General features: G+C 34.1%; 1 protein-coding gene across 4 annotated transcripts in view; it reads left to right on the forward strand.

The window, feature by feature from the left end:
• CFAP47 (cilia and flagella associated protein 47) overlaps positions 1-25,863 on the forward strand; it is an 886,918-nt gene that overhangs the window by 73,560 nt on the left and 787,495 nt on the right. For 3 of the 4 annotated variants that reach the window (XM_016433371.2, XM_056826271.1, XM_007493353.3), the window contains 9 exons: positions 2,067-2,256; positions 3,005-3,218; positions 8,424-8,576; positions 8,799-8,988; positions 9,097-9,190; positions 12,019-12,235; positions 12,797-13,041; positions 14,510-14,640; positions 19,573-19,695. In XM_016433371.2, the coding sequence (XP_016288857.2) occupies positions 2,067-2,256; positions 3,005-3,218; positions 8,424-8,576; positions 8,799-8,988; positions 9,097-9,190; positions 12,019-12,235; positions 12,797-13,041; positions 14,510-14,640; positions 19,573-19,695 (1,557 nt within the window). The remainder of the gene's footprint in view (positions 1-2,066; positions 2,257-3,004; positions 3,219-8,423; positions 8,577-8,798; positions 8,989-9,096; positions 9,191-12,018; positions 12,236-12,796; positions 13,042-14,509; positions 14,641-19,572; positions 19,696-25,863) is intronic. The other variant, XM_056826272.1, reaches the window with a different exon arrangement.

Raw genomic sequence — 25,863 nt, forward strand, 5'->3', positions numbered from 1 at the left:
CTTCACTTAAAGCCAATTCACACACATCAAGACATCACCCCATGAGGTCAGGTGTCCTCTTTGAAAACAGTGGCAAGATAACAACAACAATCACCCTAGTGAGAGCACATTTGAAATTCTGTGTTCAATTACATGCAACATGTTTTTGGAAGAAAATTGATAAACTGGAATGACTTTACTAAAACTAGTAAATCTGTGTTAAAAAAAGGCTTGAATTCATTTCATATGATAATTTGTTGAAAGAACTGGGGATGTTTAACCTAGAGAAGACTTAGTTTGGGCATGATAATTCTTAAGTATTTGAAGTTTTGTTCACCTGGAAGAGGAATTATATATGTTCTGTTTTGCCTAACCATAAAGAGAGGAATAAACAGAAGGATGAAGAATGCCTTTTGTTCTGATTGTGACATGAAATTCAATGGACTTTAGAACTTATCTATGAGTTTCTACATTTTAGAGGGGTGTTGTAAACAAATAAAAGGTTTAGCCCAGAATCAAATATGGCATGGAGAACAAGGATTGTTATTAGAAAATTGCAAAGTTCCTTAAGGACTCCAAACTTTCTCCTAAAATAAAGAACTATTTAATATTCTAATATTTCCTTGGTGGAAGTGTATGATTGTAAATCACATATTTGGAGATGCAAAATTAAAGTAACACTTAGAAGGCAGTGGAGAAGTGCCTGGTGTCTGTGTCAAAGCTCCAGAACAATAATAGAATAACTATAAAGACAAACTAAAGCATATGATGCCATCAGGGAAATGTTTGTTTGAAAAAGATGAAATGGCCACAAAATGAGAACAAGGGGTAGATAGTTTATGTGTTCCACTGGCTGCCTTTTGATGTTAAGAGAAATTGAGGGAGACGTCTACCACATGATGTTCACCCTGTGGAAAACTTTGATCAGAGTACATGTACAACAGTTGCATAGAGTGCAATATGTATCATTGGAAGGAATATCCATTTCAATTACATTGCTCATCCATATCTGCATTAACATCTATATTGACCATATTTAAAATGGAATTAAATATCTTCCCTCTGCTTTTTCCTGTTTTTGATGAGGACAAAGTTATCCTCATAGTCACATAAGTTTATAACCTTGGAATCATCTATGGCTTTTCTTTCTGTCTTACACTAAGTCAGTTCCTATGCATTGCTGATTACATGATGTCCATAATAACTTTCCATTACTGTTCCCTTTTCTCAAATTACATGACTACCACCCTCGTTCAAACCTTTTTTTCTTAGCTCTATTCTAGTCTATTGAATAGCTTTCCAAATAGTTGCTATGTTGTCAATAACCTCTCTAATCCTTCTTTTGCACAGATGCCAAAATAATCCCGTCTAAAGCACAAGTTCAACCATATCAGTTCTTTGCTTAGAAAAAAATTCCAACACGTTCCCCTGGCATTGAAATGCTTTCACATTCTGACTAGCTCATCTTCCCAGAGTTACTTCATATTTTTTCCTTTAATATATTGCCTATTCCAGATGAATTAGCCTACTTACTCAGCATTTTATCACCTATGTACTTTTGCATAGCTTCTTTCCCATATCTGGAATGCATATCCCTCTCACCTTGATCTTTTAGAGTCTTTAGCTTTCCTCAACCGTATATAGAGATCCTACTTCTTGCTTTTTCTACTCCTCATTGCCAGTGTTCTTTCTCACTTCAGATTATTGTAGATTTACTTATCTATCTATCTATCTATCTATCTATCTATCTATCTATCTATCTATCTATCTATCTGTTGCATCGCTACATAGAATGGAAAGTTCTTGAGGGTAGAATTTTTTTCAATTTTGTCTTTGTATACTGAGCATATATCACAGTGCCTTGAACATCACAGATGCATAATGTTTGATGAATTGCATGGAATCTATTATTACTTGAAGACCATCTATAGAGTTTTTATAAGTGTCTCAAATGCACACAATCAAGTGTGTATCCTCTGTAAGTAAATTCAGCACTGCTGTGATGAAATTATTTTTAACATTTTACAGGAAAAATCTCCCTTTTGTTGTCTTTTATTACTAAATATTTGCTTTATCTTTTCTTTCAGAATGTACTCTTTTCATTTGTGCCACATCAACTAGGCATGTTTAAAGTAAAGCAGTTAATAGATATACTTGGTTCTGTGGCAGAAGATGATTTTCAATCAGTGAAGGTGAAACCTTTTCACCAAATAGAGTTAAATTTTACTAGTATCTGCAAACCTATAACCAAGAGAATTGAGATGAAAGTCATTCCCGGTATGCTATTGAGAACATTTATATGACCTTTTTTTAAAAAATGTGCAATAAGTTAAGTGCATTTAAAGTCATAAAAATAACATTTATTTTACTTTTACATATATGAGTACAATTATAAAATAGATACATATAAATAGACCCACACAGATTTTGAAACTTTTGAGAAGATTCTTTGGTGGGTATGAAATCTTTTTAATATTGCTATTTTTCTTGGTTCTTCTGGTTGCTGGGAAATTGGGGGTAGTTAATGGTTAGAAGGAGCATTTGGGAAGGAATCAAATATATGTGACATGAGTTTAGATGGTTTCTTTTATCCTAGGGTATATATAGAAAATTAAGATTGAGTTAGCCTCTGTGAATGAGAGACAACAGTAACTAATAGTTGAGAGTAGAAAGGTTCCATTTAACAAGGCATTATTGGCATTTATAAAGTTATAAAAATGTTTTTGTCCTAAATCACTTGTCAAGTGGGGATCTGTGAACCCCCTTTAGGTTCAGTGAAAGGTAAAAGTGGTGCCGGATTTCAGATGTGCATTTGTCTGGAGAGGCTGCTAGTGCAGATACTGAAGAAGCAAAGAAGTTCCCAGAGTTCCTGCATTGGAGATTCATGAAGAATTTTAGAATGTGTGCTTTTAAATTTTTTTGAAAAACTTATTTTAAATTATTAAGTGTATGTGGAACATTGCAATGACATGTTTAAATGTAAGAGCTATTGAATGCACTTAATTTTTTAAATGTTCCTTTTAAGGTCTAACACCTCTGATTACTAATTCCACTGGACAGTATGTTGTTGATGAAACCGGACAGTACAAAAACTTTGCACCAGTTGCAATGCTGCAATCACACATAACATCCATACATAATCACCGTTTAAGTAGAAACTTGAACAAAGATGCATTGGTTGCCTTTCCTAATGACAGAAGTGCAAGCCTCAGGTCTGGAGATCCACGTGTAGAAATCAGGTACTATGCTGCTGAAGTTGAATGTGTAAAAAAAAATTAACAAATCCTAAAGTTATTTTAATGAAATTTGAATTAAGTACAGCCATAAGAAACATTTTTTTCATGTAAAAAAATTATAGGTTAAGGTAATATAATTGTCAAAATAGTAGTGATAATGTTGAAAAAAATTATGGAATTCACATATGGAGAAACAAAAGGTCAAGATTATCAAGGGAAATAATGAAAAAAATAAGAAGGAAGAGGGCTTGGCAGTAACATATCAAACCATACAATAAAGTAGGAATTATCAGAATGATTTGGTACTGGCTAAAAAAAAAATAAGTCAACCTTGAAACAGATTAAGTTCACAGTAAACAGAAGCATGTTAAATTAGTTGCCCACTGTTTAATAAATTTAAAGTCCTCAGTTACTCTTTCAAGGGCTCATTATTTTTATAAAACCTTTTGGGAAAACTAGAAAGTAATCTTGAAGAAATTAGGTCTAGACCAATACCTCACATCATATCCCAAGGTAAGGTCCAAATAGATAGCATAAACTTCTATACTCTCTTGCTTGGTGGTTTTCTGACCTCCAGTCTCATAGCTCAAACTGTCTGTTGGACATCTCAAACTGTATGTCCTATGGGCTTCTTAAACAACATATCCAATACAAAAATCATTTTTTTCTTCTCCCCCTGCCCCAGACTTCACTTCCAAACTTCCCTTTTCTGATGAGAACTCTATAATAATTCCAGTGACCCATGGTTATGATCTCAGTGTTATCTTGAAATTCTCACTTGCACTCAGTCTAGATATGCAACCTTTTGCTGAGACCTGCCATTTTTACCTTTGTAAAATATCCTATGTACACTCCTTTCTCTTCTCTCTCACAGCTACCAGTTTGATTGCAAGCCTTTATCACATCATGCTTGAATTATTTCAGTAGGCTGCTGAAATTTTTGCTCCATTCAGCTGGCAACATGATCTTCCTAAAGCTCAAGTCTGACCAAATTAATTCCCTAATCAAAAAATTGCAGTGGCTCCCTATTCTAAAACCAAATATAAAATTTTCAAATTGTTTTTAAAACCAAAACTTTGCTCCTTCCTACCATTCCAGTCTTCTTATGCTTTAGTTTCCTTCATGTAATCTACAGGCCATTTATTGTTTCTGCCCAATATAGCCTCTGTCTCCCCACACAGTGTCTTTTCTTCTTATGCCTTTCATACCTAGAATGTTTTCCTTACTTGTATCTGCCTTGATTTGCTTCAAGATTTGACTAAAATCCCACCTTCCTCAAGGACTTTCTTTTGTGCTCTCTACCCCATTGTTTTCTCTATGAGATCATCTCTAACTAGAATGTGAGGAAATGTAGGGTTTTTTTGTTGTTGTTATTTTTTTTGGTCTTTCCAACATTTAGTACAGTGCTTGGTACAGAGTCAGTACTTGATGAACTTAGGTATAAAACTGAACTTAGATATAAAAGGTCTTATCATAAATGAAGTGAAAGAGAATCTCAGTATTATGGATTTAGTTAGAGTTCTGGCTAAATGGAAGATAAAAAGGATCATAGAAGATAAAATGAATAATTTTGATTTTACAAAATAAAAAAATGTTTTTACATAAACAAAAATCAGTGTGACTAAAATTCAGGGGAAAGTTAACTAAAAAAGTCTTTACAAAAAATTTTCTTTGATAATGGTCTCATTTCTCCTTTATATGAGAATCTCACGCACATTTATAAGAATAAAAGTCATTCCCAAATTGATACATGGTCAAAAAATATGAACAGGTGATTTTCAAAGGAAAAAATCCAAGCTATAAATAGTCATAAAAAGTTACAAATTGGGGGCAGCTAGGTAGCTCAGTGGATGGAGAGCCAGGCCTAGAGACGGAAGGTCCTAGGTTCAAATCTGACCTCAGACACTTCTCAGCTGGGTGACCCTGGGCAAGTCACTTGACCCCCATTGCCTAGCCCTTACCACTCATCTGCATTGATTCCAAGGCAGAAGGTAAGGGTTTTTATAAAAAAAAAAGTTACAAATCACTAAAATTTAGAGATATGCAAATTAAGTAAACTCAGAAATTCTTTCTGAGAAATAACAAAAAGAAGGACTATTGGAAAATAAGACCATTATATGATGTGGATGAAGCTATTAACTGGGCTAACTATGCTTACATAGTCTAAATCATTCTGGACATAAATTTATAAGTATATGTGAAAAGTCACTGATCTGTATATACTTAAAAGAAAAACAATGTTTCTGTCTTAGAATGGATACTAATTATTGGTTCAAGGACTGATGTGGTCAGGACTAGGCAGTTGGGTTTTATATGTATCAATGATCAAGACCTATTTCCATATTATTAATATTTGTATTAAAGTGATCATTTAGAGTCTACATCTCCAGTCACATCCTGATCAACCCATGTGATCAAGCAGCTGTTTTTTTTCTGTGTTTCTATTTCCACAGTTCTTCCTTTGAATGTGGATAGTGTTCTTTCTCATAAGTCCCTCAGAATTGTCCTGGTTCACTGCATTGCTGCTAGTAGAGAAGCCCATTACAATCGATTGTACCACAGTCTCTGTATATAATGTTCTCCTGGTTCTGCTCCTTTCTCTCTGCATCAATTCCTTGACGTCTTTCCGTTTCACAAGGAATTCCTCCACTTTATTATTCCTTTGAGCACAATAATATTCCATCACCAACATATACCACAATTTGTTCAGCCATTCCCCAATTGAAGGGCATCCCCTCATTTTCCAATTTTTTGCCACCACAACGAGCGCAGCTATGAATATTTTTGTACAAGTCTTTTCCCTTATTATCTCTTTGGGGTACAAACCCAGCAGTGCTATGGCTGGATCAAAGGGCAAAAAGTCTTGTAAAGCCCTTTCGGCATAGTTCCAACTCTTGGCAAGGTTTTGACATGAATTGATGCAGAGGAAAAAAAACCAGAAGTACAATTTATGCAATAATAGCAATGTTGTAAAGATAAACAATTTTAAAAGATTTTCAAATTTTGATCAATGAACTGACCAAGTAGTAGGAATTCATTGTACTGACGATGAAGAATATTACTTTCCTCCTGACGGAATTGTTGGATCCATGATACAGAATGAGACAAACATTTTTGGACTTGACTAATTGGGAGATTTGACTTGATTTGCTTGACTATATATGCTTTTATAAGGGTCTTGTTTTTGTCTTTCTGTTGTTGTTTGGAGCTTGAAGGGAGATAAATATAAATGCTCATTAAATAAAAAGTTAAAAAGACAATGTTTTACATAACACAATATGTCATTCTAATGTTTAATTAATAATTATTATTTTAATTTTAACATATGGATCTGAGATATCTCTGAGTTGGTATTTTATTCTACTAAATCAATTGCTTTTTCATAGTAGCTAAGCAATACAATGGGATTTCACATCTTCTGTCTTTTTCATTGAGTTGTATGATGCTCATCCACTTTTAGTGGTTATCTTTCACTCAACTCTTATCCATGGCTCCAAGAATCTGTATCATGAACAACATCCACAGGCTAACCCAGACTGAAGGTAACCAATAGGACTCAGACCTATCAGTGAGTTAGGGGAATGTCTGCCCTAAGCCTGTGAAGACTTCCCCTGGTAGACAGGCAGATGAGAGCAATATATTCCAGTGGTCCCAAAGGTAGCCAACACAAGTGCTGTGGTGTGCTTAGAACCTGGTCAAACACCAAAGACTCCAAGGTCATTTACTTATTCTTGACTAGTCATCCTGACTTTTGTCTTGTCACCAGACTTTGATGACTCTGAAAAAGAGCGTGAGGCTGCCTCACTTAAATTCAGTTTATATATGAGTCAAAACATCACCCTGTAATGACATTAGTTTTCTTTGAAAAGAAGGACCGGCACCACCATCATTTGTGAAAACTTTTCTAATTGTTTTTATGATTGGCCTCAAGTATGTATGTAAGTTATTACACTTTTGTTTAATTGATTAGAAAGTAATCATATCACACAAGATTTCTGGAAAGATGTAAAAGAGATCATTTTGTTTGATGAGCTCCAAAAACATTAATATCAAGTGAGGCACATAACATTGAGATATATACTTCTCAAAGGTGTTTATCACAATCATAGAGGAGATTAAATGAAGAATTTAACACAAAGATTCATTCTTTATTGATGATTATGTCTTTGAGGCTCAGTTTCTTTATTGGTGAAGTGAGATGAAGATCTGCACTCTATGTATCTCAGAGGTTTGCTTTGCAAACTTTAAGGTGAAATGAGAAACACTAGTATTATAATTGTAATTTTGTACCTCTAACCAGTTCCATTCTTTAATAATGGAGGTTGAGAATATCAATGATAAATGAAGTTTTCAGAGTGTAGAGGTTTATATCCTGATCTAAGGCAGGAGAGTGGTAAGGGCTAGCCAATAGGGGTTAAGTGACTTGTCCAGGGTCATACACCCAGGAAGTGACTGAGGCCAGATTTGAATCCCTGGTTCTCAATCCAGGGAGTCATCCAGGTGCCCCCTTTCCCTGTGTATTTTAAGTGAAAGTATCTGAAAAATGGAAATCCCACAAGTGAATATGGTACCTAGTTTGGACCTTAGTTTTACTTCAATTCATTTTAACCTAAAAAACATTTATTAAGCACCCATTCTATGTTAGGCACTAGGCTAAAGATTAGAAATGCAAGTAAAAAAAGAAAGATTGTCTCTGCCCTCAAGGAATGGGAAAAAACAACATGCAAAAATTGGAAATTGGAAATTGGAAAGAGGAAGAGAATACCAGTGGGCACCTGGCTTGGAGTTTCTTGTTTTATGGATTTTAAAACAGGCAGAGTAACCAATTCAACAGATGAAAGTGCAGAATGTTGTTTTTCATTATTAAGAACTTCACACATTGCTCCAAAAACTCTGGGAAATTCAAGAAAAAGCATTTTTCACAATTTTATGTATGATTGGCTTCATCTTGGTTAGGAGAAAAATTCTTTAACTTGTATGCCTAAATTCAGTTTTACTTTTATTCACTTTAATTACCTATCACTAGTTCTAAACCCAAGTAACCTGGTTCCTTTTATCATTAGGGTTTTGTGCAGGGAGGATAGAATGTAGCAATATCTCAGCATTTTCCCTATAAACCTTGGTATGTTGTTTTAAAACTAGTTTTAAATTTTGATTTTTTTTAATATGAGAAAGATATGTGTTGATGCCACATTTTCATATATTTAGGACCATTTTCACAAAAGTTGAAAGATACAATTATGTGGATCCTGAATTTGCATATACTAAAGAGGAACAAAAACAAATAAATGAAAATAAAGACTACTATGCTAACTTCACCAACAATTTGGCAAAACAAAGAATGCTGAGGAAGTCAGAAAGGTAAAGTATACTTCCTAAAAAAATTAGAGAAAAAACCATTAGGTTAAAAGAGTAAGAGGATCTTTAGATTTTATCCCTCCTCCATTAAACTTCACATATTTAAAAATGTAAGAATTCTGTCAATTCCTTAATAATTTACTTTTTAAGTGAGTAATATATTCAAAATAAATATACTTGAAAATACATTTTCTAACATTTTTGTCATTTATTTTTTTAAAATAGGGAATTTAAACGCTCTGATAATGCAATAGATATTGGCATGGCAGCAGAAAGAGGACTGAAGTCACCTCATCTCTCAGTTACACAATTAACTGAAGAGTTAACTGAATCTCAAAATTTGCCTTTACAGGAAGAGTGTCTATTAATTACTCAAAATTTGGTAGCAAAAGAGACAGAATCCCTGAAAGGAAAGGTAAGTTAATTATTTTAATTTTCTTAAGGTTATGTATAAATTAAATTAGAGTAAGCTGATATTGAAGAGTTAATATTGATGTAAAAAACCAGTTGTCATTTCTCACAGGTTGTTAATTTATATAAGAGTCCATCTACTCCACAAGAAAAAGAAGATTGCAATTTGACTTTGACACCGAAGCAACTTCATCAAGTTGTCATTGGTAAGATAAAATGGAATACCACAATGCTTTTGATATGCAATATGGTTGTAACCGCAGTATTTTAGACATGTATTTAACTGAATTCTGCTAAAATTACACTTGAAAATAAAACTGGTAAGAACTTTAATAACTCTCAAAAGTATGTCTCATTTATATCAAGTTTAGATTCATTTTACCTTAATTTTTAGCTAGATAAAGCAAATCCTGAGAGTCATCTTTGATAAAATACATTGTATTTAAGGAAAAAAAATTACTCTTTAATTTAATCTCTTTAAATTATATAAGTGCATACATATTTTAAATTTAAAATTTTATTTTTGTTGTCATGCAAAACACTTCTATATTGGTCATTGTTGTAGGAGGACACTCATACATAACCAGAACCTCCAAATAAAACCATAAATACACTGATATGAAAGGTGACTCCAACAATTCTTTTTCTGGAGGTGGATAGAATTCCCTGCTATAATTTTTCAGGATTGTCCCAGATCATTGCTTTACATCGTACAATATTTAGTTATATTTTAAATGATATTTTTCTTCTATTGGCTGTACCTCTTCTTCCTCCATCAAGCCATTCCTTTTAACAAAAAGTTTAAAAGGGAAGAGAAAAGAATAGTTCAATAAAACCAACCAAGGTATCAATTATGTGTGGTCATGCCTACAGTAATCTTTACCCCTGGTCCTCCACCTCTACAAGGAAGGGAAACATGTCTTTTTCTCATCTCTTTTCCAAGGCCAAGTTTGTTTATAATTATGCAGTATTCAATCTCCTCAAAAAAAAGTTCTTTTTAAATTTGTATTGTTATCATATATTTGTCTGGTCTTGCTCACTTCACTCAATATCAGGTCATATAAGTGTTGCTTTTCTGTATTTTTCAGACTTTCTTATAGCCCAATAATATTCTTTTACTTTCATATACCATCATTTGTTTTGCCATTTCCCAATGGATGATTATCTGTTTTGCTTCCAGTTCTTTGTTACAGAATATAGTTGAGAAAATAAGAAAACTTCTCGGCTGCCAAAATAGAGACCTTAAAATCCATATGGTAACATAGAAATTAATGAAGAACCTTGTGACCTTATCAATACTAGTTTAATCATATTTTACACATAATTAAAGGGGGGAAAAGCCCTTTGCTATATGGTACAATAAAGGGGATAGATGGAGAGATTAATGTCAGAAACAGACATATTGGTAGTGCCAAGAAATTATAACCTAAAATGAAGAATGAAACAGAAAAATTATAAAAACAGGTAAGGAAATAGTCACAACTACCTTGAGCTATTTAGCTTAGTGTCGGTAGGCATTATGTTAAAACTCAGTTTAAAAATTGATGTTCATGATGATGATGGGTAGTCATCAGAAGTGGTACAATAATTTCCCACATATGTTGCCTAAGCAGACTGGGAAATATATATTTTCCAAATGATGAAAATAAAAATGTTTAAGTGCTTAAAGGTAGAGGCATGGAAGTGCTGGAACCTACTCTTTAGTTATCTGAAAAACTGATATATTAGTCAATAAACATTTATTTGGGATGCAGCATGGTGTAGCAGGAAGTGCACTGAATTTAAAATCAGAAGATCCACATTTGAATTCTAGCTCATTTAACTACCTGTGTGACTTTGGGTAAGTCTCTTAAATTCTCTGGGCTTTAGATTTTTCATTTATAAGATGAGTGGGGTAGACCAGATGACATGGAAGGTCACTCCAAGATCTAAATCTGTGGTCTTCTGATCACTCTTATTATCTGTGAGACACTGTATTAGGTACTGGGGATACAAAAGGTCCTAACCCTCAAGAAACTAACACATTATCTGGTATAGAACATTCGCTAGGGAAATGCAGCATTTCTTGAAAATGCTGAATTAATAAAGAATTACTAGATATGTTATAGAAAATGATTTTTCCTGTAACATATGCAAAATTTGGTACATTGATAGGATATCTGTGTAATACTACAAGTTAATAATAGATCAATGAAAGAAACTTTCAATGAGGAACAATAATAATACAGTAGGTGTTAGAGTGTTCTTTATACAAAAAAGAAATCCTCCTATACACCACTCCTTTTATTACCAAATTGCTTCTATGATATTTTTTGTCATTGCTGTTCAATTGCTTTTTAGTCATACCCAATTCTTTGTGATTCCATTTGGGGTTTTCTTGGCAGAGAAACTGGAATGGTTTGCAATTTCCCTCTCCCAGCTCATTTTACAGATGAGAGTTAAGTGACTTGCTCAGGGTCAAACAGCTAGTAAATGCCTGAGGCAAGATTTGAACTCAGGAAGATGTCTTCTTGATTCCAGGCTTAGCATTCTATCCACTGTGCCACCTAATTGCTCACAGTTATTATTATATTGCATGAGAAGCATCATGGCACAGTGGATAGAGAGACCTGGCTCTGGAGTTAGGAAGGCACAGGTCCAAATCTTTTTTCTGCCACATCCTGCCTTTGCTATCATCAGTGAATTCACTTAGCCTTTGAGTGCCCAGGGCTCCTCTCTAAGCTTTTAAGTTATGATCTTCAGTGGTGGAATGAATTTCCACAAAAGCAATAATGAAAAGCCAGATCTTGACAGTTTCTGCTGCATTATTTAATTAATGTATGTTAATAATTATTTAATTATGAAGTTATTTTAGTGGATAAAAATATGTTGCGTTTAACATTCCTGTTATGATAGCAATTTGTTTCAACCTTTTAAAAACTAGAGTAAAAAAACAGCCTCAAAGTGAACAAATAGAGCAACCAAATGATCAGATTTGACTATGTATACTTCAAGCAATTAAAAAAATGACTTTTTATAATTTTTTCCCTTTTAGGACCATCCGTCCTCAACTTTGGTGATATTTGTGTGAATTATTTATGCACTAAAGAAATTCATGTCATCAATAATCTGCATCTGAATATTTTGGTGCAGTTAGAAATTGTTCATGAAGAACTAAAGAAGACAAATCCATCGTCTTATGTGATTCCGCCTGTATCAAATACATTCATTCCAATACTATTTGAGAAAAACACTCTGGGTACTTTTTGGAAGTAAGATGTCATTTTGTTTCTGGACTTATTTAGCCAAAAGCTTTTGATTTTAAAATTAGAATGTTTTAATTTATTCTCTCTCTCTTTCTCTTTCTTTCTTTCTTTCTTTCTTTCTTTCTTTCTTTCTTTCTTTCTTTCTTTCTTTCTTTCTTTCTTTCTTTCTTTCTTTCTTTCTTTCTTTCTTTCTTTCTTTCTTTCTTTCTTTCTTTCTTTCTTTCTTTCTTTCTTTCTTTCTTTCTTTCTTTCTCTATATGTGTGTGTTTTTAAAAATTCTTTTGTATAGTATTTCTTTTAAAAATATTTAATTTTCAGTTCCAAATTCTCTTCTTTGTACTCATCCCCTCTCATTGAGAAGACAAGAGATATGATACCCATTCTTTTGTACGGTATTTCATTGGTACTTTTAATGTAAATATTTTTCATTCACTGGTTACTACAGGAATATTACCTATTAAATAATTTATTGTAGAACTCAGTGTTTTATGCCTTTATGGGTGTATTTAAATTTCAATAGTAAAATGATGCATAAATTATGGCATAGTTTCTTTTCATGTATTACAGATCTTTCAGTTTCACAATAAACAACATTCCTAGTGGAAATATCCTAGTAAAGGCAGTAGTGAAGCCTGTGGCTCTTGAGTTATCAGCTAAAGAAGTGGTTCTTAGACCTATTCAAGGTTTCTTGGTGAAAACAGGATATAGAGGAACAGTCAGACTGTATAATCGGCGAAATTGTGCAGCTAGATTTAAATGGCAACCCCTCGTCCAAGAAAATGGGATTGCATTTTCTATACGTCCCGCTAAAGGTAGAGCATGAAAATATTTTTGTTTGCTGGAGACTCACAAATTATATGACTGTATTAGTAATCACGTATTTGTTCCTTGATTTAGAGCTTATGTTAAAATGTTTCTATCTTAAAGGTAGGGTACTTTTCCTATAGATTTCACTTTCATTATGCTTATTATAGATGATACTGGTTTAATAGAATTTAACTAAACAGAATTATGAATTTAGTGGGAATTTATCATTAAATCCTAAAACAACCCTCCTTTTCCTAACTCAGTAAAATTTGGAGAATTTTGTAATACCTTGATATCCTGGGTACCTATTCTATTTTTAAAAAATGTTCATGAATGCTTAAGTATTTATTAAGTACTTAAGTTCATTTGATTCATTATTCAGTACAAAACACTCTTCGAGACCCTAAGAAAGAAACAGAGAAAGATGGATCACAGTATTTGTCCTTGAGTTAAGATCTAGAAGAGTTTCTCATCTGACAGTCTTCTTCCTGATCCTAGACTCTCTGATGCCCCATGAGAAGCAGTTTCTGCTAAATTTTGGTAAAGAATCTCTGATAGTGAGCAGTCATATGTTAATCCCAGTTTTGACATGACAAATCCTAATTAGGGTTGATAATAATCAAAGTTTGTCTTTTGTACCTTTCCTCAGTTGTCTGTCAATTGGAATTATTCATCTCACTACTTATGAGCTTGATTTTGATTCTTGGAAAAATTCTAATGTAATATTCTTACAGAGGTGATTTATTAGCATTTAGAAAGAGAAGTAGTACTCACTAAAATAAATATGTACAATAAAAAAAAGGGTTATGCCAGACAAATTCTATTTCCTTATTTGAAAGGGTTAAGAGGTTGGTGGACAAAGAGAGTATAACTAGATATCAGCAAGACATTTGGAAGATTCTCTCATGATATCCTTGTGGATAACTATGGACTATGTTAGGTATTTTTGTAACTGATTGATTGGTTGTAAACAGGGAGTAGTAATCATTCCAACCCATCCCATGTTAAAATAGAGGAAGACTTTTAGTGTTTTGTCTTAGTGATCTGACCTTGGCTCCACATTTGAATTTTTTTCTTTTGACTACATCTAAGATTTCATTGATATAGGGAAGTATTTGATTAGCTAATTCTCTCATATTCACTGGCCAACAGGCCAGTCTTTTAGTCTTAGAAAGATGCCTGGTGCCACTGAGAAATTAAGGACTTCACCAGGGCCTCAGATGAGGTACCTAGCAGAAACGTTTCACTCTACATCTTTCTGACTTCCGGCTCTATCCACTCCAACATCTCTAATTATCTCTACATAATTAACATTCAAAATTTACCCCCCAACTGGGATAAAGGTATAGGCAGCAATACCACTCATCTCTTATCCAACTCTGGAAATCCTAGAATTTTAATATTGAAAACTAAAACAAGAAAGCAAATATTGCGGTCAGTGACTTCAATCTTTCTATTTTTTGACTTAAATAGGTATTGTAGAAGGATACTCAGCCCTGGATTGTGAAGTATCCTGGCTACCTAGCTACAACTCTCCAGAGAAAGGCCTGTTCAACCTTCAAGTGTGTAATGGAAATACGTTGCCACTAACCTGTGTGGTGAAGGTAATGACTTTTCCTTGATGGAGCTACGTGCTATGTGGGTTGTTGTCTGTGCTTGTTCTTAGGAGATTTGTTATTCCTGGGTCCATACTTTTATGTGGTTCACACTGTTATTCCTAACACAAGTCCAGTCATGTCACCCCCTACTCAATAAATGACAATTTCCCTATTACCTTCAGGATCAAATACAAAATGCTCTGTTTATCATTTAAAGCCCTTTATAACCAATCTTCTCTCCTATCTTTCCAGTCTTCTTACACTTTATTTCCTACCACATACTCTTCAATCCAGTGACATTGGCCTTTTGGCTATTTCATGAACAAAATACTCCATCTCTTGGCTCTGGGCATTTTCGCTGGCTGTTCTCCATGTTTGGAATGCTCTCTCTCCTCCAGTACCTCTCTGACCTTTTAAAAATCCCTGCTAAATCTCTTCTTTTACTGGAAGCTTTCCTTAAACCCTTCTAACTCCAATATCTCCTCTTTATAAATTATTTCTTATTCATCCTGCATATAGCTTGCTTTTTATGTTTATTTGCATGGTGTCTCCCTCATTAGATTGTAAGTTCCTCCTTGAGATGGTCTTTTGCCTCTTATTGTATTTCTAGAGCTTAGCAGAGTGCTCATAGCAGAAAATTAATAAATGTCTATTGATTGATTCCCAACTACTGACATCATGCGAGAGGAATTTCATTAAATTTTTTTGAGAACAGAAGTAGGAAAGTCCCCGAGTCAGCTGGTTTTAGAAAAATGGGACGCCAACTCTTTCTTCCTTTTTCTCCTACTTAGGCTACTCTAAGTTCATTTGCTCTGGATTCCCAAAATTTTTCTCTGATGTCGGAGATTTTTAAAATAGACTAAAAGTATTGCTTTTCATCTAATTTTGGGTTCTCATATTTTTCCAGGGAATACCTCCCAGCTTTGGTCACAGCTAGTGTCTCCTAGAAATTTCATTACATAATTCACTCTTCCTTAATTGCCTTTCATAGGGCACACATAGAAGCCAGCAATACAATAAACAGACATGTTAGACTGGAGAAACTGGTTTCTTTACAAGAAAATGTTTAAAACATAAAAACCAATTAGTGGAAATCAACCCAAAAAACCATCCCAGAAACCAAATGGATTCTTGAAGAACAGATTAATGCTCTTCCAGAGAGTGCATGAATGGAAGTAGGGAAAATATGAATGCCATAATACAAATTAGCACAGTCACATTACTTTTCAACAGCTACATAGTTATTTTATTATATGATTTGTGGTTTTTTCATCCTGCCACTCCCTCTTCTACTGTCAGGAAGGCAGCAGCTGGTGGCCACACTGGCAGAAGCAGTCTGGTGGGCTGCTTTACCTTCAACTTCTCTGAAATTGTAATCTCACTAGAGATGTCTCTTGCTCTTTCCACATGTTTAAGAACACAGAAATAATAAGTTACTTTGGTCTCAGTAAATGAGCCCTGGGCAGTGGTCTCTAGAATCCTATTACATACATACACATACCCACACATAATATGCATCTATAATGATAATATACCTATTTAAATGCTTCATCATGATGTAAAGATGATGTCAATGACACACAAGCTCTGGGAGACTCTGTGAAGTGGACTCAGTGAGGATTGTTTGTCAATCAAGAATGAGTCTGGTTATGTAGAATAATGTGGGAGAAGGAATTCGAAATTTAAGTTTGGAAGCACTATTTCTACAACTCTAGTATCCAGTGTTTAGTAATGCCCTGGGAATTTTAGGAAAATCACTTAACCTTTCTTCTGGATAATTAAAAATATATTTTCTTCTGACCTTAGTCATCTTTAACAGATATGAACATTTCCAAATAAAAAGACAGAAATAGAGGAGAGGATTGCATGTGAAACCAAACTTAGGATCTACCATGATCAATTAAAATATATAAAATTTAGTATTGCTAATACTCTATCAAACATTGCCCTTTTTGTCTGTTTCTGTTAGAACTTCCTTCTGCTCTCTTCTGAAGTCTAAAAACCACTGATATTCGTTCTTTTCTTTTCTTCTTTTACAATATCTCTATCACTGTACACCCCTTCCCTTTTCCTGATTCTTTCCTCCTCATTTTAAGCTTCCATTTTGTAACAAATAATTAGTCAAGCTAAACAAATTTGTGACATATTGTTTGTATTTTGAAAATGTCTGTCTTGTAACCACTTCTCAAGGACTCAATTATCATCTCTCTCTAAATATTTCTTGGATCTATTTAATCAGCCTTAATCTCATTCTCCCTGCTATTTTTCATCTCCAGACTGTGTTTTTACTGACTGTTGTCCATAGAATGCTCTCCTTCCTCATCTCCATCTCCTGGATTTCTTGCCTTTCTTCAAGTTTATGCTAAAATCCTGCCTTCTGGGGGTAGCTAGGTGGTTCAGTGGACTGAGAGCCAGGCTGAGAGATAGGGAATTCTGGGTTAAAATCTGGCTTTAGACACTTAGTCCCACCTATGTGACCCTGGGCAAGTCACTTAACTTCAATGGCCTACTCCTTACTACTCTTTTGTCTTGAAACCAATGCATAGTATTAATTCTAAGATAAAAGGTAAGGTTTTAAGAAAAATTCAGCCTTCTTGAAGAAACACTTTCAAGTTTCCCTTAATTCCTTTCTGAGATTATTTCCAATTTATCTTGTCTATATCTTATTCATATATAGTTCTTTACATATAGTTGCAACCCTCAGACTGTGAGATCCTTGACAATAGGGATTGTTTTTTCACTGTGCCTGGCACATAGCAAGTGCTTGTTGATTTGACACCCTCCCAAAGAGATGGGAAGCATGCTTAATATTCAGGAAGTTGTGACTGATCATTATTTTGATCAGAATTCTTAAGTCTTTTAAAGTTATTGCCATTTACAAAGTTGTAGTCAATATCCAAGTTGTTCTGGTTCCTCTCACTTTACTTTGGATCAGTTTAATATAAAATTTAAATTATATTCATTAAAATTAATATATTATATGTGATATAATAATGATAAACTTAATGAAGAAATACAGTTCCTAGGTTTTTCTTGATCTATAATATTTCATCTTTTCTTAACACAATTTATATTCTATTAATATGCATGTACTCTAATAATTCTTTATTTGATGAGCATCCACTTTATTATTTTTTTGCTATAGCAAAAAGTTTTGTTATAAATATCTGTTTACAAATAGGTTCTTGGAGATAATTTTAAGGCTATTTCTAGTTCCAATGTTTTATGATTCTATACTGGGAAGGTTGAATATTCTATTATGTGTTATTAACATAATTGGTCTATTACTCACCAAGTCACTTCTACTAATTAGGATTTCGCTGAAATTTCACCTTTTACTGAAGACCTTCATGATGTATGTGTTGTTTGGTCAAAACCAGGACAATGTTATCCACTAAAAACTTTATTGAATATCTGGAAATAATGAAACATGATAACCCAATAGTTGATAAACCTGAAAACATAAAGTAGCCAATTAATAATTTATTTGAGAAGAAATTCTGGGAAAACTTAGAATGTAGCATAAATTAGGCTCTGCATTCCACAATAAATTTAATATGTACTTTTCACAGTTATGGATAGGAGATAAATTCTTAACCAATGATTAGAGATAATTACAAAAGATCAAATAAGTAATTTTGATTGCATAGAATTGAAAAGTTTCTTCACAAACAAAATCAATGCATCTAGCATAAGAAGAGAAAAGATCTAATGGAGAAAATATGTTTTGAATTTCTCATGTGAGTTTGATATCCAAGGTATATGGACATCTAACAGAAACATATCAAAGGACAGGAACAAACAGTTCTCAACAGGCTATAACTAGAGACTAGTTATAAACTATAACAAATATGAAAAAACTCTCCAAATCATTGGTAAATAGAAAGAAAAGATAAATCCAAAAAAAATTTGGTTTCATTTCATAGCCAGCAAATTGAGAAAGGAAACATAAAGATGGGAATAGTAAATATTAGAGGGGCAATGAAGAAATAGATATTGTTGCTAGAGATGTGAATTAGAACTGTAAAGCAACTTGAAATTATGCCAATAAAATGGATAAAATGTTTTTATCCTTTGACCCAGAGTTTCCCGTATTAGACATATACACCAAGGAGGTCTTTGATAAAAAGAAAAGCTCCACATATACTAAAATATAGCAGTACTTTTGTGTGACAAAGAACTGGAAATAAAGTAGTTGCCTATCTATTGAAAAATGACTAAAAAAATGTGGTATATGAATTTAATAGAATATGACTGTGCTGTAAGAAATAGGCAATACTATGAATACAGAAAATCATGGAAATATTGATATGAACTGACCCAAAATGAAGTAAGCAGTGACAAGAAAACAATATTCACAGGATAGTTAGGCGACTTAGTGGACTGAGAGCCAGGCCCAGAGATTAGAAGTCCTGGATTCAAATCTGGCCTCAGACATTTCCTAGCTGTGTGACCCTGGGCAAGTCATGTAACCCCCATTGCCTAGCTTTTAACACTTTTTTTGCCCTGGAATCAATACTCAGTATTGATTCTAAGACAGAACGTAAAGGTTTAAAAACAGAAAAAAGAACATATATCATAGGATCCTAAGTTTAGAGGTGGGAGAGAATATTCATCTGGTCTACCTCTTTCATTTTATAGATGAAACTCTAAGAGATTAGATGACTTTTCCAAAGCCCCACAGATGATAAGTGTCAGAGCTAGGCTTAGAACTGAGGTCTTTTGATTACAAATGCAGAATATTTTAACTTGTACCATACTGCCTTCTAATATATTTGGTTTCGATCTTTCCTTCAGTCATATCTTTGCTTTAGTAAAAATTATTTATTGTTATATAATGATTATTTTTTGGTAAAAAGTCTACTTAATATTGATACCATATTTATTGAGATTAATTTACACACTCCCTCCCTATTTTTTTCTTCCTATTACTATTAGATTGGTGCTACCAAAGTTGCCTTATTGGCTCATCATGTACTCTTTGAGAATTGTCCTCAAGGTTTAACAACATGGAAGAGAACTGTTCTTCAAAATATTGGTTCACATCATGCTTACTTCAAGGCAAGTAATCTTACTTTCCTTAATGATTTTACTTCAAAGCAAGATTATTGGTCTTATTTTTTTTTCTACTGGGTTAGGGGCAGATTACAGTTAATAAAAATGTTTACCTGATGTCTATGAAGTTTATGAATAAAAAGATTCTCCTTATGAAAGACAATTGGATTTAAACTCAGGAGGAGCTTGACTATGAATTTCCCTATTCCTATAATCCCAGAGTTGTACTGAACCGCAGTGGCCATTTAGTCCAACTCGTACCCAAATTAAAAATCTTCTCAATTATATCTGATAAATTGTAGCCTCCTGTTTGTGGCTTGAATTTTTCTAGTGAAGAAGAACCAGGTATACCCTGGAGCCAATTCCATATCAGCACTCTCGTTTACATATTAGAAATACACAAAGTTTGTAAATCAATTCTTAATTTATTATTTTGTGGATTATGTAGATTTAAGAAAGTGTTAATAATGAAGATTAAATTCAAAAGTGTGTTCTGTAAACATTTATTTACCTCAGAGAGCTCTTAAAAATTAGTCATATCATCTTATTTGACATTTAATGTAGTAGTTAAATAGCATTTTGATGTTTGCAGAGTACTTTTCATTTGACCTGTAAAATGTTCCTGTGAGGTAGATTCTATAAGCATCATTAACCCCATTTTACAGAAGAGGCACACTACTGGGGACAATCCACTATCTTCCAAAGAAGCCCATTTCACTTTTGAATAATAATAATTGTTAGGAGTTTTTTCCTGACACCAAGACTAAAGTAACTTCTTTACAACTTTGACCTATTGCTTCTTTGTTGAGCAGAACAAGTATAATCATACTTCTGTGTGATATGCTTTCAAATACTTGAACAGTGATATTTCCTTTTTTCTCATACATCTATTCTCCAGGCTAATCATTCCTTGTTTCTTCAACTAATACTTACAGGAAATTAATGAATTCAAGGCCATCTTTATCATAGTCCCTCTCTTTTTGTCCTCTGAATAGTGACCCAGCACGGAACTTTCATACTTTAGATGTAGCTTGAACAGAGCAAAGGACAAAGGAATCATTAACTCCTTCATGTTGGGTGCTACAAATCTCTTAATGTAGCTGAAGATCGTGTTTGCATTTTTGGTAGTCCTGTCATACTGTCACAAAAACTTTTGTCCCGCTTACCCTCCTTACTACTCCTCATACCTTTTCCAAGAAAAACTGCTAGCTCCTATATCTTTTGCTTTTGAAAAATTTTAAATAAGTCTTTCTATTTATTCATATTAAGTTAATCTCATTTGATTTGGTCCAACATTCTATTTCAAGAACTTTTTTTTAAAGATATTTTATTTTTTTGCCAATTACATGTAATAAATTTCCACGTAAGTTTTTTGATCAAGAACTTTTAAAATTCTTTTAATCCAATGCATTAGTTATCCTTCTAGATTTACATTTGCCAATCCTACCACTTTATTCAAGTCCTTGATGAAAATGTTAATCACCAAAGGTTCAAATGGAGATCTTTGGGGCCATCCATTAAAGATCTCCTTCAAGGCTGACATAGTTTATTATTTTTTTGCTTACTTTTAATTTTTATTAAATTATTTATTATTATTTATTATATATAATATATGTTACATATATTATAAAATATATTAATTATTAACTTATTAAATTAATGATTACTCTTTGGACCTACTTCAAACAGTGCTATTTTCATCTACTTGATCCATTACTGATCAATAACTTTGCAATTTTTTCCATATAAATAGAGGATTGACTTTGTCAAGTGACTTGTCAAAATCTAGAACAACTATCTATGATATTCTCTTTGTCTATCAGGTGAATAACCTTATATAACACAAAACTCCTTTTGGTTATCCTTGGTTTTTCTTACTGATAGTTTGGATCTTTAGCAATCCTGCCTTTAATCTTGCAAGATCATACTGTGCATTTATATTTATCTTCTGTTACTTCCCTTTGCTTCCATTTTTCATAGAGGGATCTCTTAAAAGACTTCTAGCCTCTGCTAGAAGTCTGTGCATCCACCCTAGTGTCTTTAAATTCTTACTTCCCCGTACCTCCCCCTCTCCCCTATCCCTGTTTTTTTACTCATTAGACCTTCCCCCCCCCCTTTGGATATTCAGGATTTTATTATTAAATGCTTCCTTTTCTTTTGGAATGACTGCCCATAGAATTTTGGGTCATAGGATCCCACCTACTCATGCTCTTTGAAAATTTCCTCCCCAAATCTAGTATAGCGTCATGCTCTCTATCACATCTGAAAAGATATTCCTGTTCAAGGGACATTTGGGGCTCACTTCTACTTAAAACCTTAGCTCACAAGTCCCAACAGATGGGCCTTTTACCGGACCAACGAAAGGGATGTCACACTAGTTCAAAGTCAAAGACATTTAATTAGACAGCAGAGCAAAATAGATGACAAGGAGAATGGCTCCTGTATACAGGGGCACATTTCTCCCATCATTCTCTTGCTCCAGATACTAAAAGGAGCACAGGCGTGTTGAGAAATGTAAATGTAGAGTAAATAAGGTTGGGGAAGGGCACGTGTGCAGGGAACAGAATTGTCCTGGGAATACAGGGAGACTAGGGCACACTGACAGGGAAAATGGTAGGAACAGGGTCCCCGCCCCCTTCTCTGCCTCACACGTCTGTTCCTTGTTGCTTGCGGGCTACAGAATTACTGGGATCATCCGCTGCTCAGGGCTGACTCCATCAAGCTCCAGGATCTCAGATTTGCCCAAAGCGCGGCTTTCTCCTTAGTGCTGCTGCTTCTGGTCCTCAGTGGGCGACCCGCGGCTCCTCAGGTCCCTCTGTGGTCACTTCGCTCTCAGGAAGACCTCTCTTACTCTCTGCTGCCATCTACTGATGATTTTTCTAAGTATGAAGGGGTAGCTCTCCCAGATCAGAACACGGGGCAGTAGCAGTAGACTGGATCGTATCTGTGACACAGATCCCAGACAATAATTTCCCCCAATATATAGCAATTAATACGTCATATGAAAAATAAATTCTCACCATACCACAAATGTATACAATTTCTTTTTTGAGTTAAATAAAAAATAAAAATTTGTAAAAAGAATACAGAAAGTCACCAAATGACACGCAAAGGCTAAAATTTAGAGATATCTTTAAAAATGTAGTAACTCATAAGTATATATAAAGTGCTGTGAACTTAGAAGAAAAAAAATATCAAAATTCTCGGGTATGAAGGGAGGGTCAAAACCTTTTCACCAATTTCCAGATTGTGGGAGCACTGTGCATCTGACCTCTATGCTGTGGAGGAGATACCTGTAATTTCTGTCTCTTCTGGGATGGGGATAAAGGTACAACATGCATAAAACAATAAGCAGTAATTTAATTTGGAAGAAAAGTCTTATAGTTGAGGGTGTAGGGGAGATATCTGGAAAGGTTTCATGTACATGTAGGAGGTGGTGTCTGAGGAATGCATCAAAAGAAGCTAGTGATTCTTTGAGATGATGGTAGTAAATTCCAGATGTGAGTGATCTCTTATGCAAAGATATGAAGGAAGGTGATGAAATATTTTGAATAGGGAATAGGTAGTAAGTTTGATCAGAATGTAAAATATGTAATTTGTAGTATAGAATGAGAATTTGTATTATGTATATAAAGGTAGGTTGAAACTGTATTGGGAATGACTTTAAAAGCATGTATGATGATGCTTTATTTTTCTCTCAAGGCGATGGAGAAATCTTGAAGATTTTTGAGTAGACAGTGATATGATAAGATCTGTGATTTTGGAAGATTTGAATGAACTACCCAAATTAGATGGAAGATAGATTGGTTACTGAAAGGAGCTGGGGCCAGGGAGACCAATTAAAAGGCTATTTCAATAATCCAGTAAAATCAGAGGTGATGAAAACCAGTCTATATGAGTAAAGAGCTGTATATAGAAGTGGTGACAGTAGAATGGAGGAAATTTTCGGTAGGTGATAAGATTTAGAGGGAAAAGTGGAAGACGAGTCAAGAATTCTGAGACTGTAAATCCTGATACTATGTTCCCTCCCATCCCTTTCCTCTCCAATCACAAAGAAAAAAAAAACCCAAACAACAAAACAAAAAATAATTAAAAGAGGTCTGAGAGGAACTGATGTTATTTGTCCTACTTTTGCACTAGTAACTTATCCTTCCCTGACTCTATCTTGTTCTCCTCAGCATCTGTTCCAGCCTTCTTATGTCTTTTTCAAGCCCTGTCATGCAACTTCTTCCTCCAACACCCCAGATCACTTCCTGTTCAGATACAACAATGATCTTCCTTTTTTAATGGCTGTGGTCCCAATCTCTCCAGGTCCCTAATAATCCACATCTATAGCCATCTGTCTATCTGTCTTGTCAGTTCTTCCATAGGACCCCAGGACCTTGTCACCCCACTATTCTCTTCTATTGCACCGTAAGAACCAGAGGGACATTTTATTTGCTCTTCATCTGAACTCTCCTTTATATATTATCACATCTAGTTTAAATATGAGCTGACAGCAGAACTAGTCGCACATTTTTCTTTGTATTTCTGATACTTGGCACATAGCAGATGCTTATTTAATTTTTTTCTTTCAATAAATTTTTTCCCAATAAAGGATCTTACCACTGAAAAAAAATTAAGGCTATTTCTTATCAGCTTCCTCTTCTCTCTAGCTATGTTCTTCAAATCTTGTCAACATTATCACTCCCCTTCCCAATCCCAACTTTCTCCTCCTTTACTCTAGACTTAGAAAAGGAAATGCCTCTTCTTCTTCCAAACATTGATCCCTCTGTTTGTGGCCTTGATTTCCTCTCTTGTCATCTGCTTTGGAAATTTCCCTCTCATACTATTCCCTCTCTTTATAAATATCAACCTCTGTATCCACTAGTTTCTTTTTTTCACATTATTTAATTTATTTGTTTTTAGACTATATTTCCATGGTGACATGATTCATATTCTATTCCTACCCTTTTCCGTTCCTCCTCTCAGAGCTGAAGAACAATTCTACTGGGTTATACATGTCTTATTCCTCAAAACCCATTTCCATATTATTCATATTGAAAATAGAATAATCTTTTAAAACCACAACTCCAAATCATATACCAATGTATAACTAAATGAAAAATCATTTGCTTTTCTTCTGTATTTCTACTCCCATAGTTCTTCCTCCATATGTGGATAGCATACTTTTTCTTAAATTTCATGGAATTGTTCTTGATCATGGCATTGCTATTAGTAACAGAGTCTATGACATTTGATCATCCCACAATATTTCCATTTCTGTATACAATGTTCTCCTGGTTCTGCTCATTTCAACTATAACCTCTATGCAGGTGTCTTTCTGGAACTGTATATGATCTCAGTTTCTCTCTTGAATGCTAGTCCAGAAATAGTTAATCAATAAATATTTATTAAGCTCCTCATTGTGTCAGAAATTGTAAGTGCTGAGAATACATAAACAAAAATGAAACAGTGAAGCAAATGTGTATGTGCCAAATTCAAATAGATTTTGAGAGGATAGGCACTAGGAAGTTGTGAGGTGTGGGAAAGACCTCATGTAGTGTCAGGCAATTGAGCCTTTGAAGAAACTAGTTATTTCAAGAAGGATAGGTGAGGAGGAAGGCATTTCAATCATTGGAGACAGTTTATATATAGGCAAAGAAATAAGTGGTGTGATGTTGTTTGTGAATAACGGCAAAAGGACTATTTTAGCTGGACCACAGAGTGTGCAAAAGTATATAATGAAAGAAAAGGGTCAAAAGGTAATTTGAAGTTAGACTTTGAAGGACTTAGAATGCCAGACAAAGATAATATATTTTATTTTTTAGGTATTTTTCAGTAAAGAGATGCTGGAGATATTGGAGTTTATTGAGTAGGAAATGACATGATCTGATCCATGCTTTAGAAAAATCAATTCTGCAGCTGTATAGAGGATATATTGGAGAGGGAACTTGGAACTCTACTGAAATCATGCAGATGGGAGATGATGAAGGTCTAAACTAGAATGGGGTGAGGTATGAGTAGAGAGAAAGGATAGATGTGAAGAAAGTTCTCAAGATTTGTCACTCAGTCAATATGTGGGGTGAGGGAGAGTGGTGAATCAAAGATGACTTTGAAGTTTGTAATCTATGTAGTCTGAAAAGGGTGGGTAACACCTTTGACAGAAATAGAGAAGTATGGAAGTTGAATGAG

This window comes from Monodelphis domestica, chromosome 4 (genome assembly GCF_027887165.1).
Source record: "Monodelphis domestica isolate mMonDom1 chromosome 4, mMonDom1.pri, whole genome shotgun sequence".
NCBI lineage: Eukaryota > Metazoa > Chordata > Mammalia > Didelphimorphia > Didelphidae > Monodelphis > Monodelphis domestica.